Source organism: Lipomyces oligophaga (assembly GCF_038497815.1).
Source record: "Lipomyces oligophaga strain CBS 7107 unplaced genomic scaffold V1516scaffold_1, whole genome shotgun sequence".
NCBI lineage: Eukaryota > Fungi > Ascomycota > Lipomycetes > Lipomycetales > Lipomycetaceae > Lipomyces > [Lipomyces] oligophaga.
In genome coordinates this window covers 1,239,889-1,255,779 of record NW_027117785.1, presented here as the reverse complement: position 1 = coordinate 1,255,779, position 15,891 = coordinate 1,239,889, and the positions used below count along the sequence as shown (strand labels likewise).

Genomic DNA, 15,891 nt, shown 5'->3' with positions numbered 1-15,891 from the left:
CGCCTCGAGATTCATGCTCACTTAAAGCGGTTTGTAAGAAAAAATATCTTAAATTGCCAAAGCCGACTGCGATTAATTAGCAATTTCCGTTGTAAATCTTGTCTGTGCGACAAGCTCGCCGGTTATTTTTCATTCCATTTTTCCGGTTTCAAGTTATCTATCTGATTGCCGTCTCCTTTGGTTGCTTTTTATCTCGAGATTTATTGCAGCCCGTTCCCGCTTCCTTCGCTCCTTTCTCCCCTCTCCTCCTTCCTTTTCCCTCATATTTAGCCCGTTCCCGTTCTGCTGCCGCAAATGACGACAATCATCGTCGGCGGAGGTATACTAGGTCTGTCGACCGCTTTTTACCTTTCAACGGCGCACAGCTCGCATCGGCCTAAACAAATTATTGTCGTCGACCCTGCGCGGCGACTGTTCACATGTGCATCTGGTCGAGGAGCAGGATTCATTTCCCGGTCATGGTATTCCCGGGCTTCCTCGTCGCTAGGTGAACTTTCGTTTGTTCTTCACGCAGAGCTTGCAGAGATTTTTGACGGCAAAAATAATTGGGGATATCGTCCTTCACAGGCTTTTTCCGTCTGTCCTCGAGACGAAGTCGATGCCCTTGGACCTGAGGAATACCAGCGCTTAAAACGACTCCGCCTACGAAAACAATACGAACAGCGCGCCCTCTACTTCGAAGACAATCCTTCTAGGACAAGTCAACAAGACTTCGTTTGGAACGATGATCTTAACGAAGAGCAAATGATATTTACTGCCGAGCCAGATCCTCCCGATTGGCTGTTTTGCGACGAAGATAACTCCTTTTGTATTTCTGATAAGGGTGAATGCGCCCAAATGTGTGTATAGTTTTTGCCTTCCTTATTTCTGATTTTTTTGCTGACTGTTTAGAAATCCCCTACAATTGTGCGAATTTTTACTGCAAGAATGCATAAAGAATGGAGTCCGAGTAATGAATCCATGTCAGTTGGCGTCAATCTCTATTGACCACCAAGGCTTGTTACAACATGCCGTCATTCGTAATCTTCATACACAGCAGTCCGAGGTATTTAAAGATATTGATAGTATTGTGATTGCCGCAGGTGCGTGGTCGCCTAGTGTCTTCCAAAATTTGTTCCCTCAGGCGTCATTTGTGCCTGCTATTTCTTCACTTTCGGGGTTTTCCATGATTGTTACTTCGCCTTTATCGCAATATACAGGTCCACCACCAAGCTCGGCCAGTAATGCTTCATCATCCTCATCGGCATCGTCGCCCTCCCTGTTTGGAGATCATAAACTAGATGAGTCAGATGAAGACATTGAAGACACTGCAGAACAGACAAACGAAGACGACGACAATGACAATGAGGTAATCAATTTATCTGACATCGACTTGGACCCAATTCGAAGCGCATTGTTTGTGCGATCATCTATATATTCCCGCTGGTCTCCAGAGATATTTTCTAGGAGTAATGGCGAAATATATATAGCCGGGATTAACGAGCATGGATTTCATGGGACCCAGATGGCGATGGCTCCCGATCCTTCAACTTTGTCAGAATCTTCAACAGCCACACAGAGTATTCGTACGCGATTAGAATCCACATACAAAGCTGAGCGTGCTGCTCAAACTCTGTTTGACGAATCGTCCGGCTCGGAGTCTGATTCATCGAAATGGACTTACAACAGCGGCCAGATAGCGCCAGCCATTTCGACCGACAAATTCAAGGCGCTAGAAAAAGTTGCACAGTCCTTACTGGGTCCTGAAATCAAAGTTATGAAACGATCCGTGTGCGTCCGGCCTGTTACGCCTCGCGGCGAACCGATCATTGGCCTCGTACATCCAGATCATGTTTGCGGTGCAAAGCGGGTGTTTATGAATTCCGGCCATGGGGCCTGGGGCATCAGTCTATGTTTGGGCAGCGGCAAAGTTGTGACTGAACTCATAACCGAAGGAGTCGCGCGAAGCGCGGAAATATCGAAACTGTCCCCGATCTAATTTTACGTTCTTTCCCAAAAAGTTTGTGCTCGTTCAATTGTTGGCGTCTCTTGGAGTTTTTTCAAAATTTACACGTGCATTATGTAAACAGGTTAATAATAATATACTACATTTTGGTATTCATATTATTTTTTCTATGACAGTTCTAAAGTTGTTGCAAGTTTCGGCGCATGTTGAAAACTATTACTAATTTTCTTCTTCGACGGAAACTAAACTGATTTGATATTGAGATTTTTCAGAAAATCACTCTTCGCCCAGACGAAGCTTGGTGTCCTCTTTGAATTTAGAAGGATAGAAGATACCCAGCTACACTGCTTTTATTGGCTGTAAGCCGTGTATGCCTACAAATGAATATAATACAAATCTACTGGTTCGTCGTATAGTATTCCAACTATAAAGCATGGAGGTTCTCGTTCATTGACTCCTGCTCATGTTAATATCTTTAGTCAAACTTTCGTCTGCAAAATATACAAGAATCCACTTTGTAGCTGGTGTTATAACACTACCTAAGACTATACTATTATGATTCAAACCAGTTAACCTATGGTATGCACAAGTGTTTCTTTAGCCATGTGTTGCTGGAGTTGATATCAGATATGGTATGCAAAAGGATAACTACATTTAAACTCTCGGTAGACGAATTTGAAGTCCTCACTTTTGGCAAAGAATAGCAGTTAAACAAAGAAATGATCTGAATCAGTTTTAGGCAGGCTAAGAAGATCGTCTGCACAATATGGCGACGATCATTTCAATTCAGAGTTACGGAGTTCCATTTTCGGCAATCATGTCAGAAAGACTAGTAGTCTTCTCTCAATCGGATATACTTTCCGAATTATTACTATATAGTGCTCATGGTATTTTAGTGCAAGGTCGGAAGCGAATTTAAAACTATCTACCTGAGTTTCCCCAGCTTTTGGCGCGGCTCGTAGCTACTTGGAGCCACAGCTTGGGATCCGCCAGCGTCTAAGTTCGTTGATAGTGATTTGTTCGTTACCGAACTCGACCTGCAAGTCTTGCGAGAAGCACTACCAGAAATAAATCAGAAAGGATTACAAAATGTCGTTACCATCAACAAGAAGACTTCTGAAAGAATACAAAAGTGGACAGAAAGCCGACAATTCCTTGAGTTCCGAGTCATCCGAGGACTTAATTAGTATAGCTCCTGTGGATCAAGATGACTTATTCTACTGGGCTGGCGAGATCAGAGGAAGTTCCGGTACTCCCTATGAAGGTATGATGCTTATAGCTTTAATATAATACAAATCGTTGACAGATGGACAGGCGGAACATGGAAAATAGAGCTCCGGATACCAGTATCGTATCCTATTCATCCTCCGGAGATTAAATTTCTTACACCTATTTGTCATCCAAACATCCATTTCAAGGTAATTATTAGATTTGAAATATTTTGTATCATTGCTGAGATTGGAAAGACTGGAGAAATATGTTTGGATATTTTAAAAACTCAATGGACAGCGGCATGGACTCTACAATCTTCCTGTCTAGCAATCGTAGCTCTGCTCAACAGTCCAGCTCCAGATAGTCCGCTGAATATTGATATTGGTAGGTCGGAATATATGTCGATGGATTCTTCGAGCTGATCAAATTTTAGCAAATGTAATGAGATTGGAAGATAACGAGGCAAAGGAGAGCTTGATTCGCTATTTTACAGAGAAATACGCTATGCAATAGAGTATTGCTGATAGATTTGTGCATCCTTATTTAGGCGTTGGTATTCTATGAATTTATAAATTAATACAAAATATCAAATTGAAAGTGCAATGATGATACACCTTAATCAACGTACATATATGCATAGAGTCAAGAGATTATATACAACTAGAACAAGACAGATAAATACAAACTTCAATGGCCAAGCTTGCGCTTAAGAGCACGCTGAGCTCGTCTCCTCTTTCTCAGTTTATGCTTTTTCATTTTTAACCTTCGCTTTCGAACGACACTGGTCATTTCCATTCTGTCCTTCAGCTTGTGGCCAAGCCCATTGCGAAAAGTACTCTGAGAAGTAGTCCGTTCTTCTAGCAACTCCTCTGGAGCTTTTGATGTTTCGTCGATGATGACAAACGAATGAACACCCTTCTCGTCAAGACGGCTCTTTAACTCCTTGATGCCCCTCATGTCCGGGTCCATCATAGCACAACATTTCAAAGTTGAAAATAGATCCATCGATTCCAAGATATCAGCTGTAGGATCGACATCGTAAATAACCCCCCTGGCAGCAGCATCAAACTTTGATTCGATTATGCTCATGGCTCCATCCGAAATCGCAGATTTACTTGACGGCACAGCACCAGGTAAAGTTGGTGGCCGATTACCACGCAATTCGACCAGAATATTAGGCGAAAGCGAGCGCATCACAGGGTCGAGCACCTTCCCACTGGCAGACATAGTACCCAGTGGATATGCAAAAGCATCTGTGTCGAAAGAGTAATGCTCAGCGTCATCAAAAGCATCCGCCTTGTAAGTAATGTCGACCGACGGCTGGACACCATGATTAAGAGCTGCGACCCTTGATGTTCCATGAAAACCAAGCAAAGGTTTATTACCCGAAAAAAACATCTCGCAAGCAACATCTGAAAATAATTTGCGTGAATATTCAGACAGATCATTTATGCTCAAGCGACAAAGCACATACCTTTCAATTCCGGAGAATTATATTGCACTCCAGCCTCGTTTTTGTAGGCCGATAACGCTTTTTTCGGAGGCCTTCTTCCTCGTGACGGCCACGAATATAAGGAGGACGAGTAACGACGAGATAACAGATATCCACTCGGCGTGAAAAAAACTTTGGATGCTGCTCGCTGGACAGGTGTTGTCGGAACAAAGATGGTCACCATTGGCCGTCCAGCAACAGCTCGAAGTACGGCACCTGAAACCATTGTGTAATGCTGATTCAGGCCCGTGTAGTTCCAAATCGGCCAAATCGATTGCAGGAATGAGACTAAGCAAAGCCGGTTCTTTTAATTATTTCAAAGTTGGCAGGAAGTAAAAAAGATGAGGGTTGGTTTGTGAGAAATAGAAATTGCGTATATTGTGGTTGTGGTTGGGGCAAGTCTTGACTAGTACCTTAGTCCTTCAACCAGATTAGTCAGAAGTACAGAAGTTTGATTATTGTAGAAATTAGGTATACAGAACTAATACATTTAGAAGCGATTAAATACACAACCTAGCTTCTATGAAATTAAATAAGAATGAAGAAAAAAATAAATGCTAAATTCAATTGTACTATCAGTCATAGATCAGAGTAGTAATACTCTGCATATCTTGTTCCATGGAGTGTGTGAACTTTGAGGGAGAGAAAACCTGACGATCTCCCAAAGGGCATAGTATCTGATTGATGCACAGCATTTAAAATTATTTCGATTTGCCATTCTGTCGTCAGACGTTATCACAATGAGCAGTGATGACGAACTAGCTCTCGAAGACAGTGCTGGGCTGTTCGATGAACCGGAAGATTTCTACAAACCACCGGCACCAGACACATTTGATACATATGAGCGTAAGCCCGAATTTGTTAAGGCAGGCGAGTAAGTTGCGACGACTTCTGGATCCTTCACACCTTATTAACTTTCGATGATTAGACCCTCAAGTATAAAGCTGAAATTAGTCGGCAAGTCTCCGCTTTGGGGTCATCTTCTTTGGAATGCAAGCAAAGTGACGGCTAACTATCTCGACCAGCACGGTGAGAGTTTACTAGCTGGTAAAACTGTTCTTGAGCTAGGCGCAGGTGCAGCATTACCCTCGTTTATCGCGGGAATACACAAAGCTCGCCGAGTAGTCGTGACGGATTATCCTGAATTTGAGCTCATTGATAACATCAAGTACAATGTGGATCACGTCGACGGAATTGATAAAACCGTTTTCGAGGTTGAAGGATATGTTTGGGGAGCTGACGTTGCTCCTCTCAAAAACCTTCTTGGTGGAGCAGAAAGCAGCGATGGGTTCGATTTACTAATTCTATCCGATGTCGTATTTAATCACTCTGAGCATGCAAAACTGTTGAAGACGTGCTGGAACACACTTTCTCGGTCCAACAAAGACGCAAAAGTGTTTGTCGTCTTCACTCCTCACCGTGCTCGGCTCGTCCACCGAGATTTTCAGTTCTTTGACGATGCAAAGAAAATGGGATTTAAGGTCGAAAAATTGTTTGAAGAAAAATGGTGGCCCATGTTTATAGAAGATGAAGGATCAAAAGATATTCGAAGTATGGTCTACGGATACTATTTAAGTCTGTAAATAACTTTTGGAATAAATTGCTGCAGTAATATCATTTCATTATATCGTTTAATATCATAAGTCGTAAATCCAATCCTTGTCATAACCATAAACATAATATATCATTGTTGTTGCGCTGGATGCGCATGATGCCGATGATGTCTTCTTGCTTTGCTTCCCACACCACGACGCACTTTCTTCGTCGCAGATCCAAATATTCGCGAAATATCACTAGGCGTATCACACACAATGCTGACAGTTGTAGCACCATCGCCATTAGGTAATGCCACACAAGTAGTTCCTGTTCCACAACTGAAAGTAACCCATGAACCGTAAGCACATTGAGCATACAAGGAACCAATACATCCGATTTCTCCCTCCGAGCATGATTCGGACGCTGAGACTGACTGATACGCGGTGTTCAAACAGCTAGCAAGTTCAGTTCCAGTCAAGGATACACAGCTCGCTAGGCTAGATGAGTTCGACGATACGGAAATTGTCGCTGTTCCAGTAGGTGCAGAATTAGTGGGATCGGAAGAGATTGTAAATGAGTTTGACTCGATCGAAGACGCACTGATGGTATACGTGACATACGATGTCACAGTCTGGGTCGATGAAAGCATCATAATCGTTGTGCTTGTTTGGTCCTCAGATATAGTTTCACTGTCAGTGGGTGAAGGCGAAGGTGTCACGGAGGGTATCGCTGTCGTGGAGCTCAAGGTTACTTCCGAAACAGCATAGAGATCTACAGCAGCTAGGGAGGATTTGAGTGCCATATCTGAGACCGACATCACCTGAGCAAGAGAAGTTTCAACCGGTATGAATAAACTGGTCGATGCAGAACTCGACGTAACGCTTTCCACCGAACTAGATACAGAACTGGTTGCAGCAGTCGAGTCAATATCTGACAACATGTCCTTGACGGCAGAAACAAACGAGGCGCCATCGATCATGTTTTGCGTACACTGACTCGCATCCCAAATCATTACTCCTCCCAATGCTGACTTATCTGAGATAGCCGAAACAACTGTCTGCAATTCCGACGGCGTAGCATAGCCTGAACCAGCAGCACTTGAACTTCCCGGAACACCTACGAAGAGCTTGGCGTCCCTGTTCAGAGAAGTTCCCGACAACCATCCCATCCAGTCGGAATCGTAATTGAATTGATCGGGGGCCGTCACCGCGCAATAGTTGTTATAAAATTGGATAAATACAAAATCAAACCAAGCATTATCTAATGCATCTCCAATACTAGCATCAGGAAATGGGCATTGAGGAGCTGCGGAAAGATAATAGTCACCACCATTGTAGTTATTTCGCATCTGCGTGGCAAACGCTGCGTAACCGACTGAATTGCCATTTTCAATGTCCAGGTCAAATCCATCAACTATTGCATCTCCAAATGGTCGATATTCTGCACCGCTACCTGCACCAAAGATGCTCCATAATGTGTCAGCAAATTCGATAGCCTGATCATCACCGGTGAAGCCATATGAACCGGAAGCACCTCCTAAGGAAAGCAATACTTTTTTACCAGCAGATTGACATGTTTTGATGTCCTCACTAGATTTAATCAGTTTCAGATTGGTCAAATACAGGTAGTATCAATGACTTACGCAATTGTATCACACTCAAGCAGTGATGTTCCTGAAAACGTGTCCGAACATGCACTTGCAAAATTGATTTCAGGCAGATCGTCACTTGAGAAAAAGGTGGTCAGAAAGGCCAATATGACAATATCGACCGAATCTTGACAATAGGAAGACAATCGTTCCTGAGAGCCTGCTGATGCTTGTCCCCAATACACGGCAACATTATTGCTTGAACCTGAATCATAAGCTGTTGCTAGTCGTAAGCATAGTACTAGAATTGATAAAAAATAAAGCTGAAGACCCATTTCAATTGTACCAACTGGGAAGACAATCGTACAACATTCACAGCTTATTCTTGCAGTTCAACTCATTTTGCGATATTAAGTCGTCGAGAGAATCAAGTCGACTAATAACTAAATCACCAAAAATCTATGAATAGGTATGACTTCCTGTAGCGTCTGTCTAGCCCAGGGTAGTGCAAGGGGGATGGTCCTGGTCCTCATTCCAATTGTAGCCAGGAACAATTTCGAAACGTGGATCGCGAACTTTTGATCCGCTTCAAAACGTCTCAAGCCACCGCCGCAGGCGCATACAAGGGGGAAAGGGGGAAGAGAACAAAATCTGTTTTTGCAGTTCCCGCGATAAATTCTTGCAAACTTATTCCCCTGGCTCCTGCGCCCCTTCTCTTGGAATACTGGTTGCTATTAACGCATTAACAGCTAAATAACGCGTTCGATTAGCTAAGGTTCAGCAGCGAAATGATCCAATTATTGGATTCCATGAAATTGGCAGGTCAGCTAGAGCCACTGAAATAGTGCGACTCCTACTTGTCCTGCAATTCTCGACGCGCCGCCAGCCGTGCGAGAAGAACGCGCATTCTGGTCAGTTCCCTTTCTATGGCTCCGTCGCGTGAAATTAGATTTGGCTGGACGTTGCTCACGGGATCTCGAAACTGTTCGACTAGTCGGTGGAGTTCGTCCAATTGAGCCGCGCGACGACGTGAAGCGCGTAAGGCTGATGCGAGCGTCAGTAGCTGATCTCTCAGCAACAAATATCTATTTCGCGGAGGTTAAAATATGTCTAGCTTGAGTAGATGCGTATATATGGTGCTGTTAATTTCGTAGATAACATACCTCTCTAGATCGTCCGCATTTTCGGCCTGGGAGCTGCCAGAAAGTTCCTCCCATGTCTCAGGTAATTGCTCGATTGTGCTGGAATATTAGTAAATTTCATAACTAATTGCTGAGTCATGGAAATACACACTCAGGATCCACGAGATCTCTTTCGTTTCGGAGAATCGCCTGACGCTCATCGCCGGCGACAAATGCTACGGCAGAATCGCTCGTGGTAGCCGCCCGTACGCGTTCGCGATATAGCTGATTGAGCTGTAGAGCTACGTGATTGATGGCCTGAATTGAAAAAATCTGTCTCATTTGTTTACGCTGAGTATGCTGAACTAGATTAATTTTTAATACAATTATCAATTTTGAAGTATCATTCTGTAGAACGCACCCTTCCGTATCGCTCGTTCAAGAAAACTCTTGCCTGCTGTCTCTTTGAATTGAGTCTCCCATTCTGCTGACGGTCGCAAGGGTACAGCCAAAAGTCGAATCTGCGACTCTATGAACGCTCGTTTCTGATCATATATTGATTGTGCCATCTTGGTTGGTTACTATTGTTATGACTCTTTCTCCAATTTGTTTTATAGTCATGTCACTTGATATCGTTAGTTGTTTGACTGGGACATATCAGCAATTGGATTATAACCCTCAATATTGTAATCCTTTTCGTAACCGATTGAACGGAAATCAATGTGTCTTTTCAGTAATATCATTAATTAATTAATCATACAAAATCCTAGTCCGACTCATTACCAGCTATTTCGCCAAACGAAGCCCATAATTTATTATAGGCTTCACTCATACTGGAGATTTTTTGCTCTAGTTCTAGTATTTTCAGCCTATCTGCTCTAGAAGAATCTTCTATTGGAGGACTTGACGGTGATTGAATCATTGTTGGTTCTTCTAAAGATCCAAGAGAAAAATGCTCGGTTTCTGAATCTACGCTAGCCGGTATTGTGAGCCAGCAGTTGTGACTACTGGACATATCGGAGCCAGACGTAAATTTCAACGATTCTAGAGGATAGAAGGTGTCTTGTGGAAGATTCTGTAAAATCATAGTCGAATGAACTACGCCTTTTCCTGTCTTCAAATTATGGAGCACCTGAAGAGTAGCAATATCCCAAATAATGACTGAGCCATCATTACCGCCTGAAACTAGCTGAGTCCCATCATAACTCAAGTCCAGAGCCAGAACGTCACCTTGATGACATTGGAACGTTTTTGTATCCTCGAGCGACATATCGACCACTTTTTGAAGACCACCAGTATACTCAACTCCCGTGCTCTCTTGAACCGAGTGATATAAGGGAACGTTGTAAATTAACCCCGAGTTACTGCCCGTAAACGCTGTCCTTTCTGCGGAATCTACTACCAGAGATTTGAGTGGCTTTTCGAACACAAATGTAGAGTACAAGGTTAAATCTGAGGCGTTCCAAACCTAGATACATGAAACGTAAGAATGGCTGAATTGTACGCATCAATGTCAACTTACTCGTAGAGAAGCGTCGTCCGATATGCTATACAAACGAGCGTCATGTATGGAGCCGTATCCACAATAGATTCCAGTTATCGATAGACTATGTTGATTGCCTGTAGCTACTGGTTTCAGATGTTCATAGTTCTCTTGTATCGAGCATAAAGTGTAGGTGGACCAGCAATGTATTCTGGCGTCCGTCCCACCCGTAAACAAACAGGCATCATCGTGGCTAAACACTAAACAGTTTATTGCTCCAAAATGAACCTCCTTATAAATCAAGCATGATCCAGAGGTAATCTCGTCAAGTTAGCCCAAAATAGGCGGCTCCTCAGGAACAGTATACGCACCTCCCAGAGTATGAGTTTGCCAGTCGGAGTCCCTGCAGCCAATAATTTCTTTGACCTCGACAAGCACAAGCAAGATAATTTTTCTGGGACGACAATCCGCTGAAGAGGAGCTTCCTTTTTCAATCCGTATATATTAATAATCGGCCTGTCAGTTAAGGCAGCTAGAATACAATTCTCATGAACAGCTATTTTGTTGCTGGCGGTCAAACTCTGCTTGAATGTCCTCAGATTTGCTCCTCGAGTGTGCAATTTTGTAATTCCTATTGTTCCCTCCCCTTTGGATCCTTCTAAACTTGAAGTCCCATACAGAATGTATGCCTCGTTCATCGTTACTGAAACAGTATTGCTGCTGATCGTTTGTGCTCTCGTCAGAGAACTTGATCAAGATTAGTTGGGAAGAAAAAATCTGGCGCGGCTTCAGGGGACATGCCCTAAGTACCCAGACAGATCTGGGATTCATGAGATTTTTGAAAATTTGGAAGACTCAAAGGAACCAGCAGAGTAATAGCAATAGAGACTATTGGACAGGATTAAATGATGAAATACGTGGCCACATTGATTGCAAAGACCGCTATTTCCGCAGATCAGCGGCAGGCTTGGAATGCACTGCTTGAAACCTTACAGATAACTGTTACCAAGACATCGATACTGTCTGACCGGGCAGAAGATTATTATTTTGATTTGCCGACTTCACTAGAATTTTCTAGTTTGAAATCCTTTGTAAATTCAATGTGCTTGAAGGAGTCAATTGATATCAGTCTCCAGCCCGACGATAGGCATAGAAAGGGAAAACAACTGGTCGTGTTTGATATGGACTCTACCTTGATTCGACAGGAGGTTATTGATATGATTGCGGCATATGCGGATGTTGAGGACAAAGTTTCGGTCGGTCAAGCCCTGTTTGGTATACATTGCAATTACTAAATCTTTCTACTGTAGAGCATTACATCGCTAGCAATGAACGGAAAAATTGATTTCAACGAGTCTCTTCGAAGACGAGCTTCGCTTCTGCAAGGAGTGACAGCGAATGTGTTTGAACTACTGAAACCTCAGATACAGATCACACCTGGTGCGAAGGAATTATGCAAAGTGTTGAAAAGTGAAGGATATACGCTGGCCGTTCTCAGCGGTGGATTTATTCCTCTAGCTGAATGGCTGAAAGAAAAGCTAAGTCTTGATTATGCATTCGCTAATACGGTATGTATAGTAATATTCACTTCCATATGAACATACTGATGAACCTAGTTGGAAGTTTCTGAGGATGGAACGTTTTTGACTGGAAAGGTGTTAGGTGAGATTGTAAACGCAGATCGCAAAGCAAAACTACTCCGCCATATTTCGGAACTCGAAAGTATCGACCTCAGCGATTCGATGGCTGTAGGAGACGGTGCAAATGATCTTGTAATGATGGCTGCAGCAGGATATGGCGTTGCGTTCAACGCCAAGCCAATTGTCCAGGAAAATGCACCCGCACGATTAAATTCGTCTTCTCTACAGGACATCTTGTACATATTGGGCTACTCTTTGGACGAGCAGACAAATCTTTTACAAAAATGAAATTACACTCTCTCGTCGTGTAAAATTTTGTCATATTAATAGATTAGTAATCCTCATGTTTTTCATCGATTTCAGCCTTCGGGATGCCCACAGATGAAGTCAGTGTTAAAGGTCCTAATTGCTTGATCTTCTCGAACTGTTCTTCAGACTTTACCAATAGCATTCCAACCATTCCAGTGGAATTTATTGCTATATCGTCGTACGATTCTTGAGTTCGTGGGGCAATAAACATCCAGTCTTTAGTCATTGCAAAGTTGAATGCGATTTTAGACTGGTTGTAATTACGCAAAGCAGTAAGTGTGCGAGCCAGTAGTGACGAAAAGATCATTGCAAGATCTTCTCCGACTGGTGCTTTTGGTAGCGGAAGCACGAAATGTGTGAATGGTACATTTGGATGGCGTGCTGGAAATTGACCAATGGCATCTGTCGCAAAAGAAGTTTAGTATGATTCAGAATTGACCGCTATGAGAACTTGTACAAACCTTTGCTTTGCTCTAGACCATATGTCAAGGCAATGTCCGGAAGAAGTTGCGCAGACTCTGGAATCGGAATGAACTGAATATGCTTATGATCCTGGCTGGCTCCCGAAAGCTTCCCGCAGTTGTAGAATGCTAGGATCTTACTACCTTCAATGGCAGTGTTTAGGCATTCCCATGTTGCTTCAAGGTCTCGTTCCGACAGAGGGGAACTTTGAGGCTTAAAATCCTTCGTTATACAAAGAAAGTGGTATGGAACTATGGAAAACTTGTTCAGCACCAAAGAGTAGTCTGATCCAAGTGGAGCTAAATAAAGATCCGGCTCGGGTTTCAGAAAGGGATTAAACTGCAATGGTTGTCAGTATAACTATGAATCGATTGTGCATCGCTGGAAGCATACGTTTGACTTTGGCTGCTCATCTTGTCTTAAAATTGGCTTCTGCGCCAGGCTTGGTGCAATCCTAACCTTAAACTATTTTCCAAACCATCAGATCCATTCGTTTCTCTGTGCTGTAACTACTCACTGTTATATCCCCATCTTGAACCAGCTCCTCATGGGACTCAGTGAATTTCAATGAGCCCGAGTCGACAGCAGACTCAAACTTAGACTTGAGTAGTTCCTTGAATGATTCTGGAAGATTCAAAGACATCTAGATTAGTAATTGACTGTATAATATATGAATTTTATCGAATTTTCGCATATAGGATACGAATAAGCGTTGACGGGTACTACTACGCAGTTCTTGGTCGATCGCCGCACGCTTAAATTTCGCTCCTGAAACCATTCCACTTAGTAAATCAGTCAATTACTCTAGAAGCGAAATACATGTATGCCATATTGTAGAGCATATTTCCGGTATCAAACGGTTTAAATCTATTACTTGTTTTCATCTCATAATTCGAAAGCTACGTTGTCAGCATTGTTGCTAAATTAGTCAGGCAGCAGTCTGGATGCACTTACATATTCTCGAGTCGTTTCGCCGTTCATCATGAGCATGAAGTGGAAGATGCATAGCGAAAAGGGAAAGAGCGAGATTACCGAGGCTATTACACCGACTGCAAACGCTATTTTTGACTGGGAGATTGCATGAAAGCTTACACAGCAAAAGTTGTGACTGGGATCGCTAAAAACCTTCAGCAGGCTAAAGACACTAACAAGAGCTCCGAGAACAGCTGCGGTACTAATATATGTCATGAAATATCTATAGAAACAGTCAGTTACATTATGGGAAAGTTTATAGTCCGACTAACCGATAATTGCATCGCCCAATACAGCAATTTAGCCAGATGCAATGGTGATCAAGCCGATCTAGATTTGTATGTCCTTCATTAGATTTGTGGTAGATTCGCATAAAGCAATAGTCTGAGCCTACCTATACAGCGGTTGCACTTTTTGCAGTGACTGGCTCTTGCTGTTCTCCATATTTGACAGGTTGTACAAAACTTGATTGCAAGGACCAAATCTTGCGACGTTTTGGATGAGAACTGTTTGCATGGGCTCCCGATTATATAGCATGGGCTCCCAGCATCGTCGAGACTTGGAAAGAGAGAGTAGTCAAAGTGAGTACCAAGAGGTAGCATCTGACGCGATAATTAGCAAATATAATCCTATGATTTTGAATTAGTATAGTACCCCCGGATCAGTGAAACTGATTTTGAAAAGCGAAATCGTGTTAAGAATCGTCAAGTAGCACATGATTGTAGGTATGGCCACTGAGATATTTTTACTTATCCATGGTATGCAGTACCCGCAAAACAGTCCAAATAGAGCAAGCTGGATAATTCCAATGCAGACTGCAGGACTGAAGCGTACAAACTTTCGTTTGTAAATATCTCTGTCGCTGTCCATGACGAAACTTGCAGTGGTACAAGATTGCTCTAAGATCTGACTGTTTTTCTGAGAATTTGGAGCGGATTATTCCATCATGGCTGTTTGCATCAGGATCAACTATACTATGAACTTCAATTTCAAGAATAGAAAGACAGCTCGAGCTGGAACAATATGATGCAAGGATAGACCTTGCAGAGTCATGCCTTTATCATTTTCAGATCAAGCTCCAGTAATTGCGTTAATCGGGATAGATTTAGAAATTTAAGTGTTCATCTTTTATTTGCTCATAATCTACGTGATTTATATGTAGAGAAATCGATCAAGATGTCAAGCCACAAACTAGCTTACTGCTTCGTGAAGTTCAGGCAATGGCAGGAACAAATCACGCTTGTTCAGACTGGACACTTTCCTCTTGTTGTTACCTAGCACTTGCTTGGTCCGATAAACCTCATCTGGTTAAAACTGAAAGCAAATACAGATTTATAATTTTGTGCAACTGCTGTTCGACTAAATTTCCTCTCAACGTGATATTAGCAGAAGTGACGCAATCTTGAATACATTGCTCTCGCAACCCAGATAAAGCGTAGCTGAACCATAATAATCATCGCTTCTTATCCAAATTTAATATTTGTCAAAATCGATAAGATAAAACATCCATTAATTCGATCGATATTCAAAATTTGGAAATCTTATCACGTGGAGATATGACGTCAGGTATATCACACGAGCGGTTAGCAGATCAGATTTCAGTGATGCAATCTGGAGGATCTTCAAGAAAAGAGTAGATGAAAGCGGAAAGAGTTAGACGTTAAATCCGTAAATACGCCGTCATAGTTGCTAGTTTGGCTCTGCTAAAGGTCCCGTCATAGCTAGCCAATTATTGACTGTTCATTCCCTATGACGAGATAACAGCGTAATTCCTGATCAAGGAACTGCTCAGGAAAGAAGAAACGGTGGGCGATCGTTTGATTTTTCTTTTTCCAGCTTAAATAGGTCGACAATTTACTTCACTTGGAACAAATATAGGGAAAATGTCTTAAGATAGAAGTTATGCATGTGACGTCGACCCCACCTGGATCGAAAGAATTAAGTGATCATGCGCTCAAGATCGATCGAAGAGTAAGGGCTTGCCAGGACATCCGAGTAATATATAAGCTATAGGATCCGCAGACAAAATTCTCCGTCTGTCAAAGATTATTTACGATCCGACTATCAATTGAAGTGATAAACTGAGAATTGCATCGCATCACAACCAACAGCAATCTTCCACAATTATTAT

The 15,891-nt window shown here is 42.5% G+C and overlaps 10 protein-coding genes across 10 annotated transcripts; 4 read left to right on the top strand and 6 right to left on the bottom strand.

The window, feature by feature from the left end:
• Positions 1–294: 294 nt before the first annotated feature.
• V1516DRAFT_683238 (FAD dependent oxidoreductase) lies at positions 295–1,978 on the top strand (the record flags this gene model as incomplete). Its single annotated transcript, XM_066923498.1, has 2 exons — positions 295–839; positions 892–1,978. The coding sequence occupies 2 exons, from the start codon at positions 295–297 to the stop codon at positions 1,976–1,978; spliced, it is 1,632 nt and encodes a 543-aa protein (XP_066779933.1).
• Positions 1,979–3,034: 1,056 nt separating this feature from the next.
• On the top strand, positions 3,035–3,670 carry V1516DRAFT_694145 (ubiquitin-conjugating enzyme/RWD-like protein; the record flags this gene model as incomplete). Its single annotated transcript, XM_066923930.1, has 4 exons — positions 3,035–3,209; positions 3,260–3,363; positions 3,412–3,541; positions 3,591–3,670. 4 exons carry the CDS (start codon positions 3,035–3,037, stop codon positions 3,668–3,670), a joined length of 489 nt encoding a protein of 162 aa, XP_066779932.1.
• A 29-nt stretch (positions 3,671–3,699) lies between these two features.
• V1516DRAFT_668482 (uncharacterized protein) lies at positions 3,700–4,999 on the bottom strand. The gene is made up of 2 exons (XM_066921006.1): positions 4,632–4,999; positions 3,700–4,569 (listed from the first exon to the last, which is right to left on the bottom strand). Exons 1-2 carry the CDS (start codon positions 4,873–4,875, stop codon positions 3,845–3,847), a joined length of 969 nt encoding a protein of 322 aa, XP_066779931.1. The 5' UTR covers positions 4,876–4,999; the 3' UTR covers positions 3,700–3,844.
• A 342-nt stretch (positions 5,000–5,341) lies between these two features.
• Positions 5,342–6,266, top strand: V1516DRAFT_668481 (uncharacterized protein). The gene is made up of 2 exons (XM_066921005.1): positions 5,342–5,523; positions 5,578–6,266. The coding sequence occupies exons 1-2, from the start codon at positions 5,390–5,392 to the stop codon at positions 6,230–6,232; spliced, it is 789 nt and encodes a 262-aa protein (XP_066779930.1). The 5' UTR covers positions 5,342–5,389; the 3' UTR covers positions 6,233–6,266.
• A 664-nt stretch (positions 6,267–6,930) lies between these two features.
• Positions 6,931–8,108, bottom strand: V1516DRAFT_619320 (glycoside hydrolase superfamily; the record flags this gene model as incomplete). Its single annotated transcript, XM_066919453.1, has 2 exons — positions 6,931–7,774; positions 7,828–8,108. Coding segments are annotated over 2 exons (1,125 nt in total), but the record flags the coding sequence as incomplete, so codon positions are not given.
• A 259-nt stretch (positions 8,109–8,367) lies between these two features.
• Positions 8,368–9,561, bottom strand: V1516DRAFT_53001 (kinetochore Sim4 complex subunit Fta4). Its single transcript, XM_066919164.1, has 4 exons — positions 9,316–9,561; positions 9,067–9,259; positions 8,937–9,014; positions 8,368–8,858 (listed from the first exon to the last, which is right to left on the bottom strand). The coding sequence occupies exons 1-4, from the start codon at positions 9,461–9,463 to the stop codon at positions 8,627–8,629; spliced, it is 651 nt and encodes a 216-aa protein (XP_066779928.1). The 5' UTR covers positions 9,464–9,561; the 3' UTR covers positions 8,368–8,626.
• Positions 9,514–11,473, bottom strand: V1516DRAFT_645315 (WD40-repeat-containing domain protein). The gene is made up of 3 exons (XM_066920171.1): positions 10,749–11,473; positions 10,417–10,698; positions 9,514–10,362 (listed from the first exon to the last, which is right to left on the bottom strand). Exons 1-3 carry the CDS (start codon positions 11,073–11,075, stop codon positions 9,661–9,663), a joined length of 1,311 nt encoding a protein of 436 aa, XP_066779927.1. The 5' UTR covers positions 11,076–11,473; the 3' UTR covers positions 9,514–9,660.
• Positions 11,195–12,370, top strand: V1516DRAFT_688681 (HAD-like domain-containing protein). Its single transcript, XM_066923789.1, has 3 exons — positions 11,195–11,633; positions 11,688–11,945; positions 11,994–12,370. Exons 1-3 carry the CDS (start codon positions 11,283–11,285, stop codon positions 12,303–12,305), a joined length of 921 nt encoding a protein of 306 aa, XP_066779926.1. The 5' UTR covers positions 11,195–11,282; the 3' UTR covers positions 12,306–12,370.
• On the bottom strand, positions 12,349–13,431 carry V1516DRAFT_694139 (HIT-like domain-containing protein; the record flags this gene model as incomplete). The annotated part of the gene is made up of 4 exons (XM_066923929.1): positions 12,349–12,728; positions 12,788–13,127; positions 13,182–13,253; positions 13,306–13,431. The coding sequence occupies 4 exons, from the start codon at positions 13,429–13,431 to the stop codon at positions 12,349–12,351; spliced, it is 918 nt and encodes a 305-aa protein (XP_066779925.1).
• A 281-nt stretch (positions 13,432–13,712) lies between these two features.
• On the bottom strand, positions 13,713–14,630 carry V1516DRAFT_617560 (DHHC palmitoyltransferase-domain-containing protein; the record flags this gene model as incomplete). Its single annotated transcript, XM_066919370.1, has 4 exons — positions 13,713–13,983; positions 14,033–14,090; positions 14,155–14,362; positions 14,415–14,630. The coding sequence occupies 4 exons, from the start codon at positions 14,628–14,630 to the stop codon at positions 13,713–13,715; spliced, it is 753 nt and encodes a 250-aa protein (XP_066779924.1).
• Positions 14,631–15,891: the final 1,261 nt, after the last annotated feature.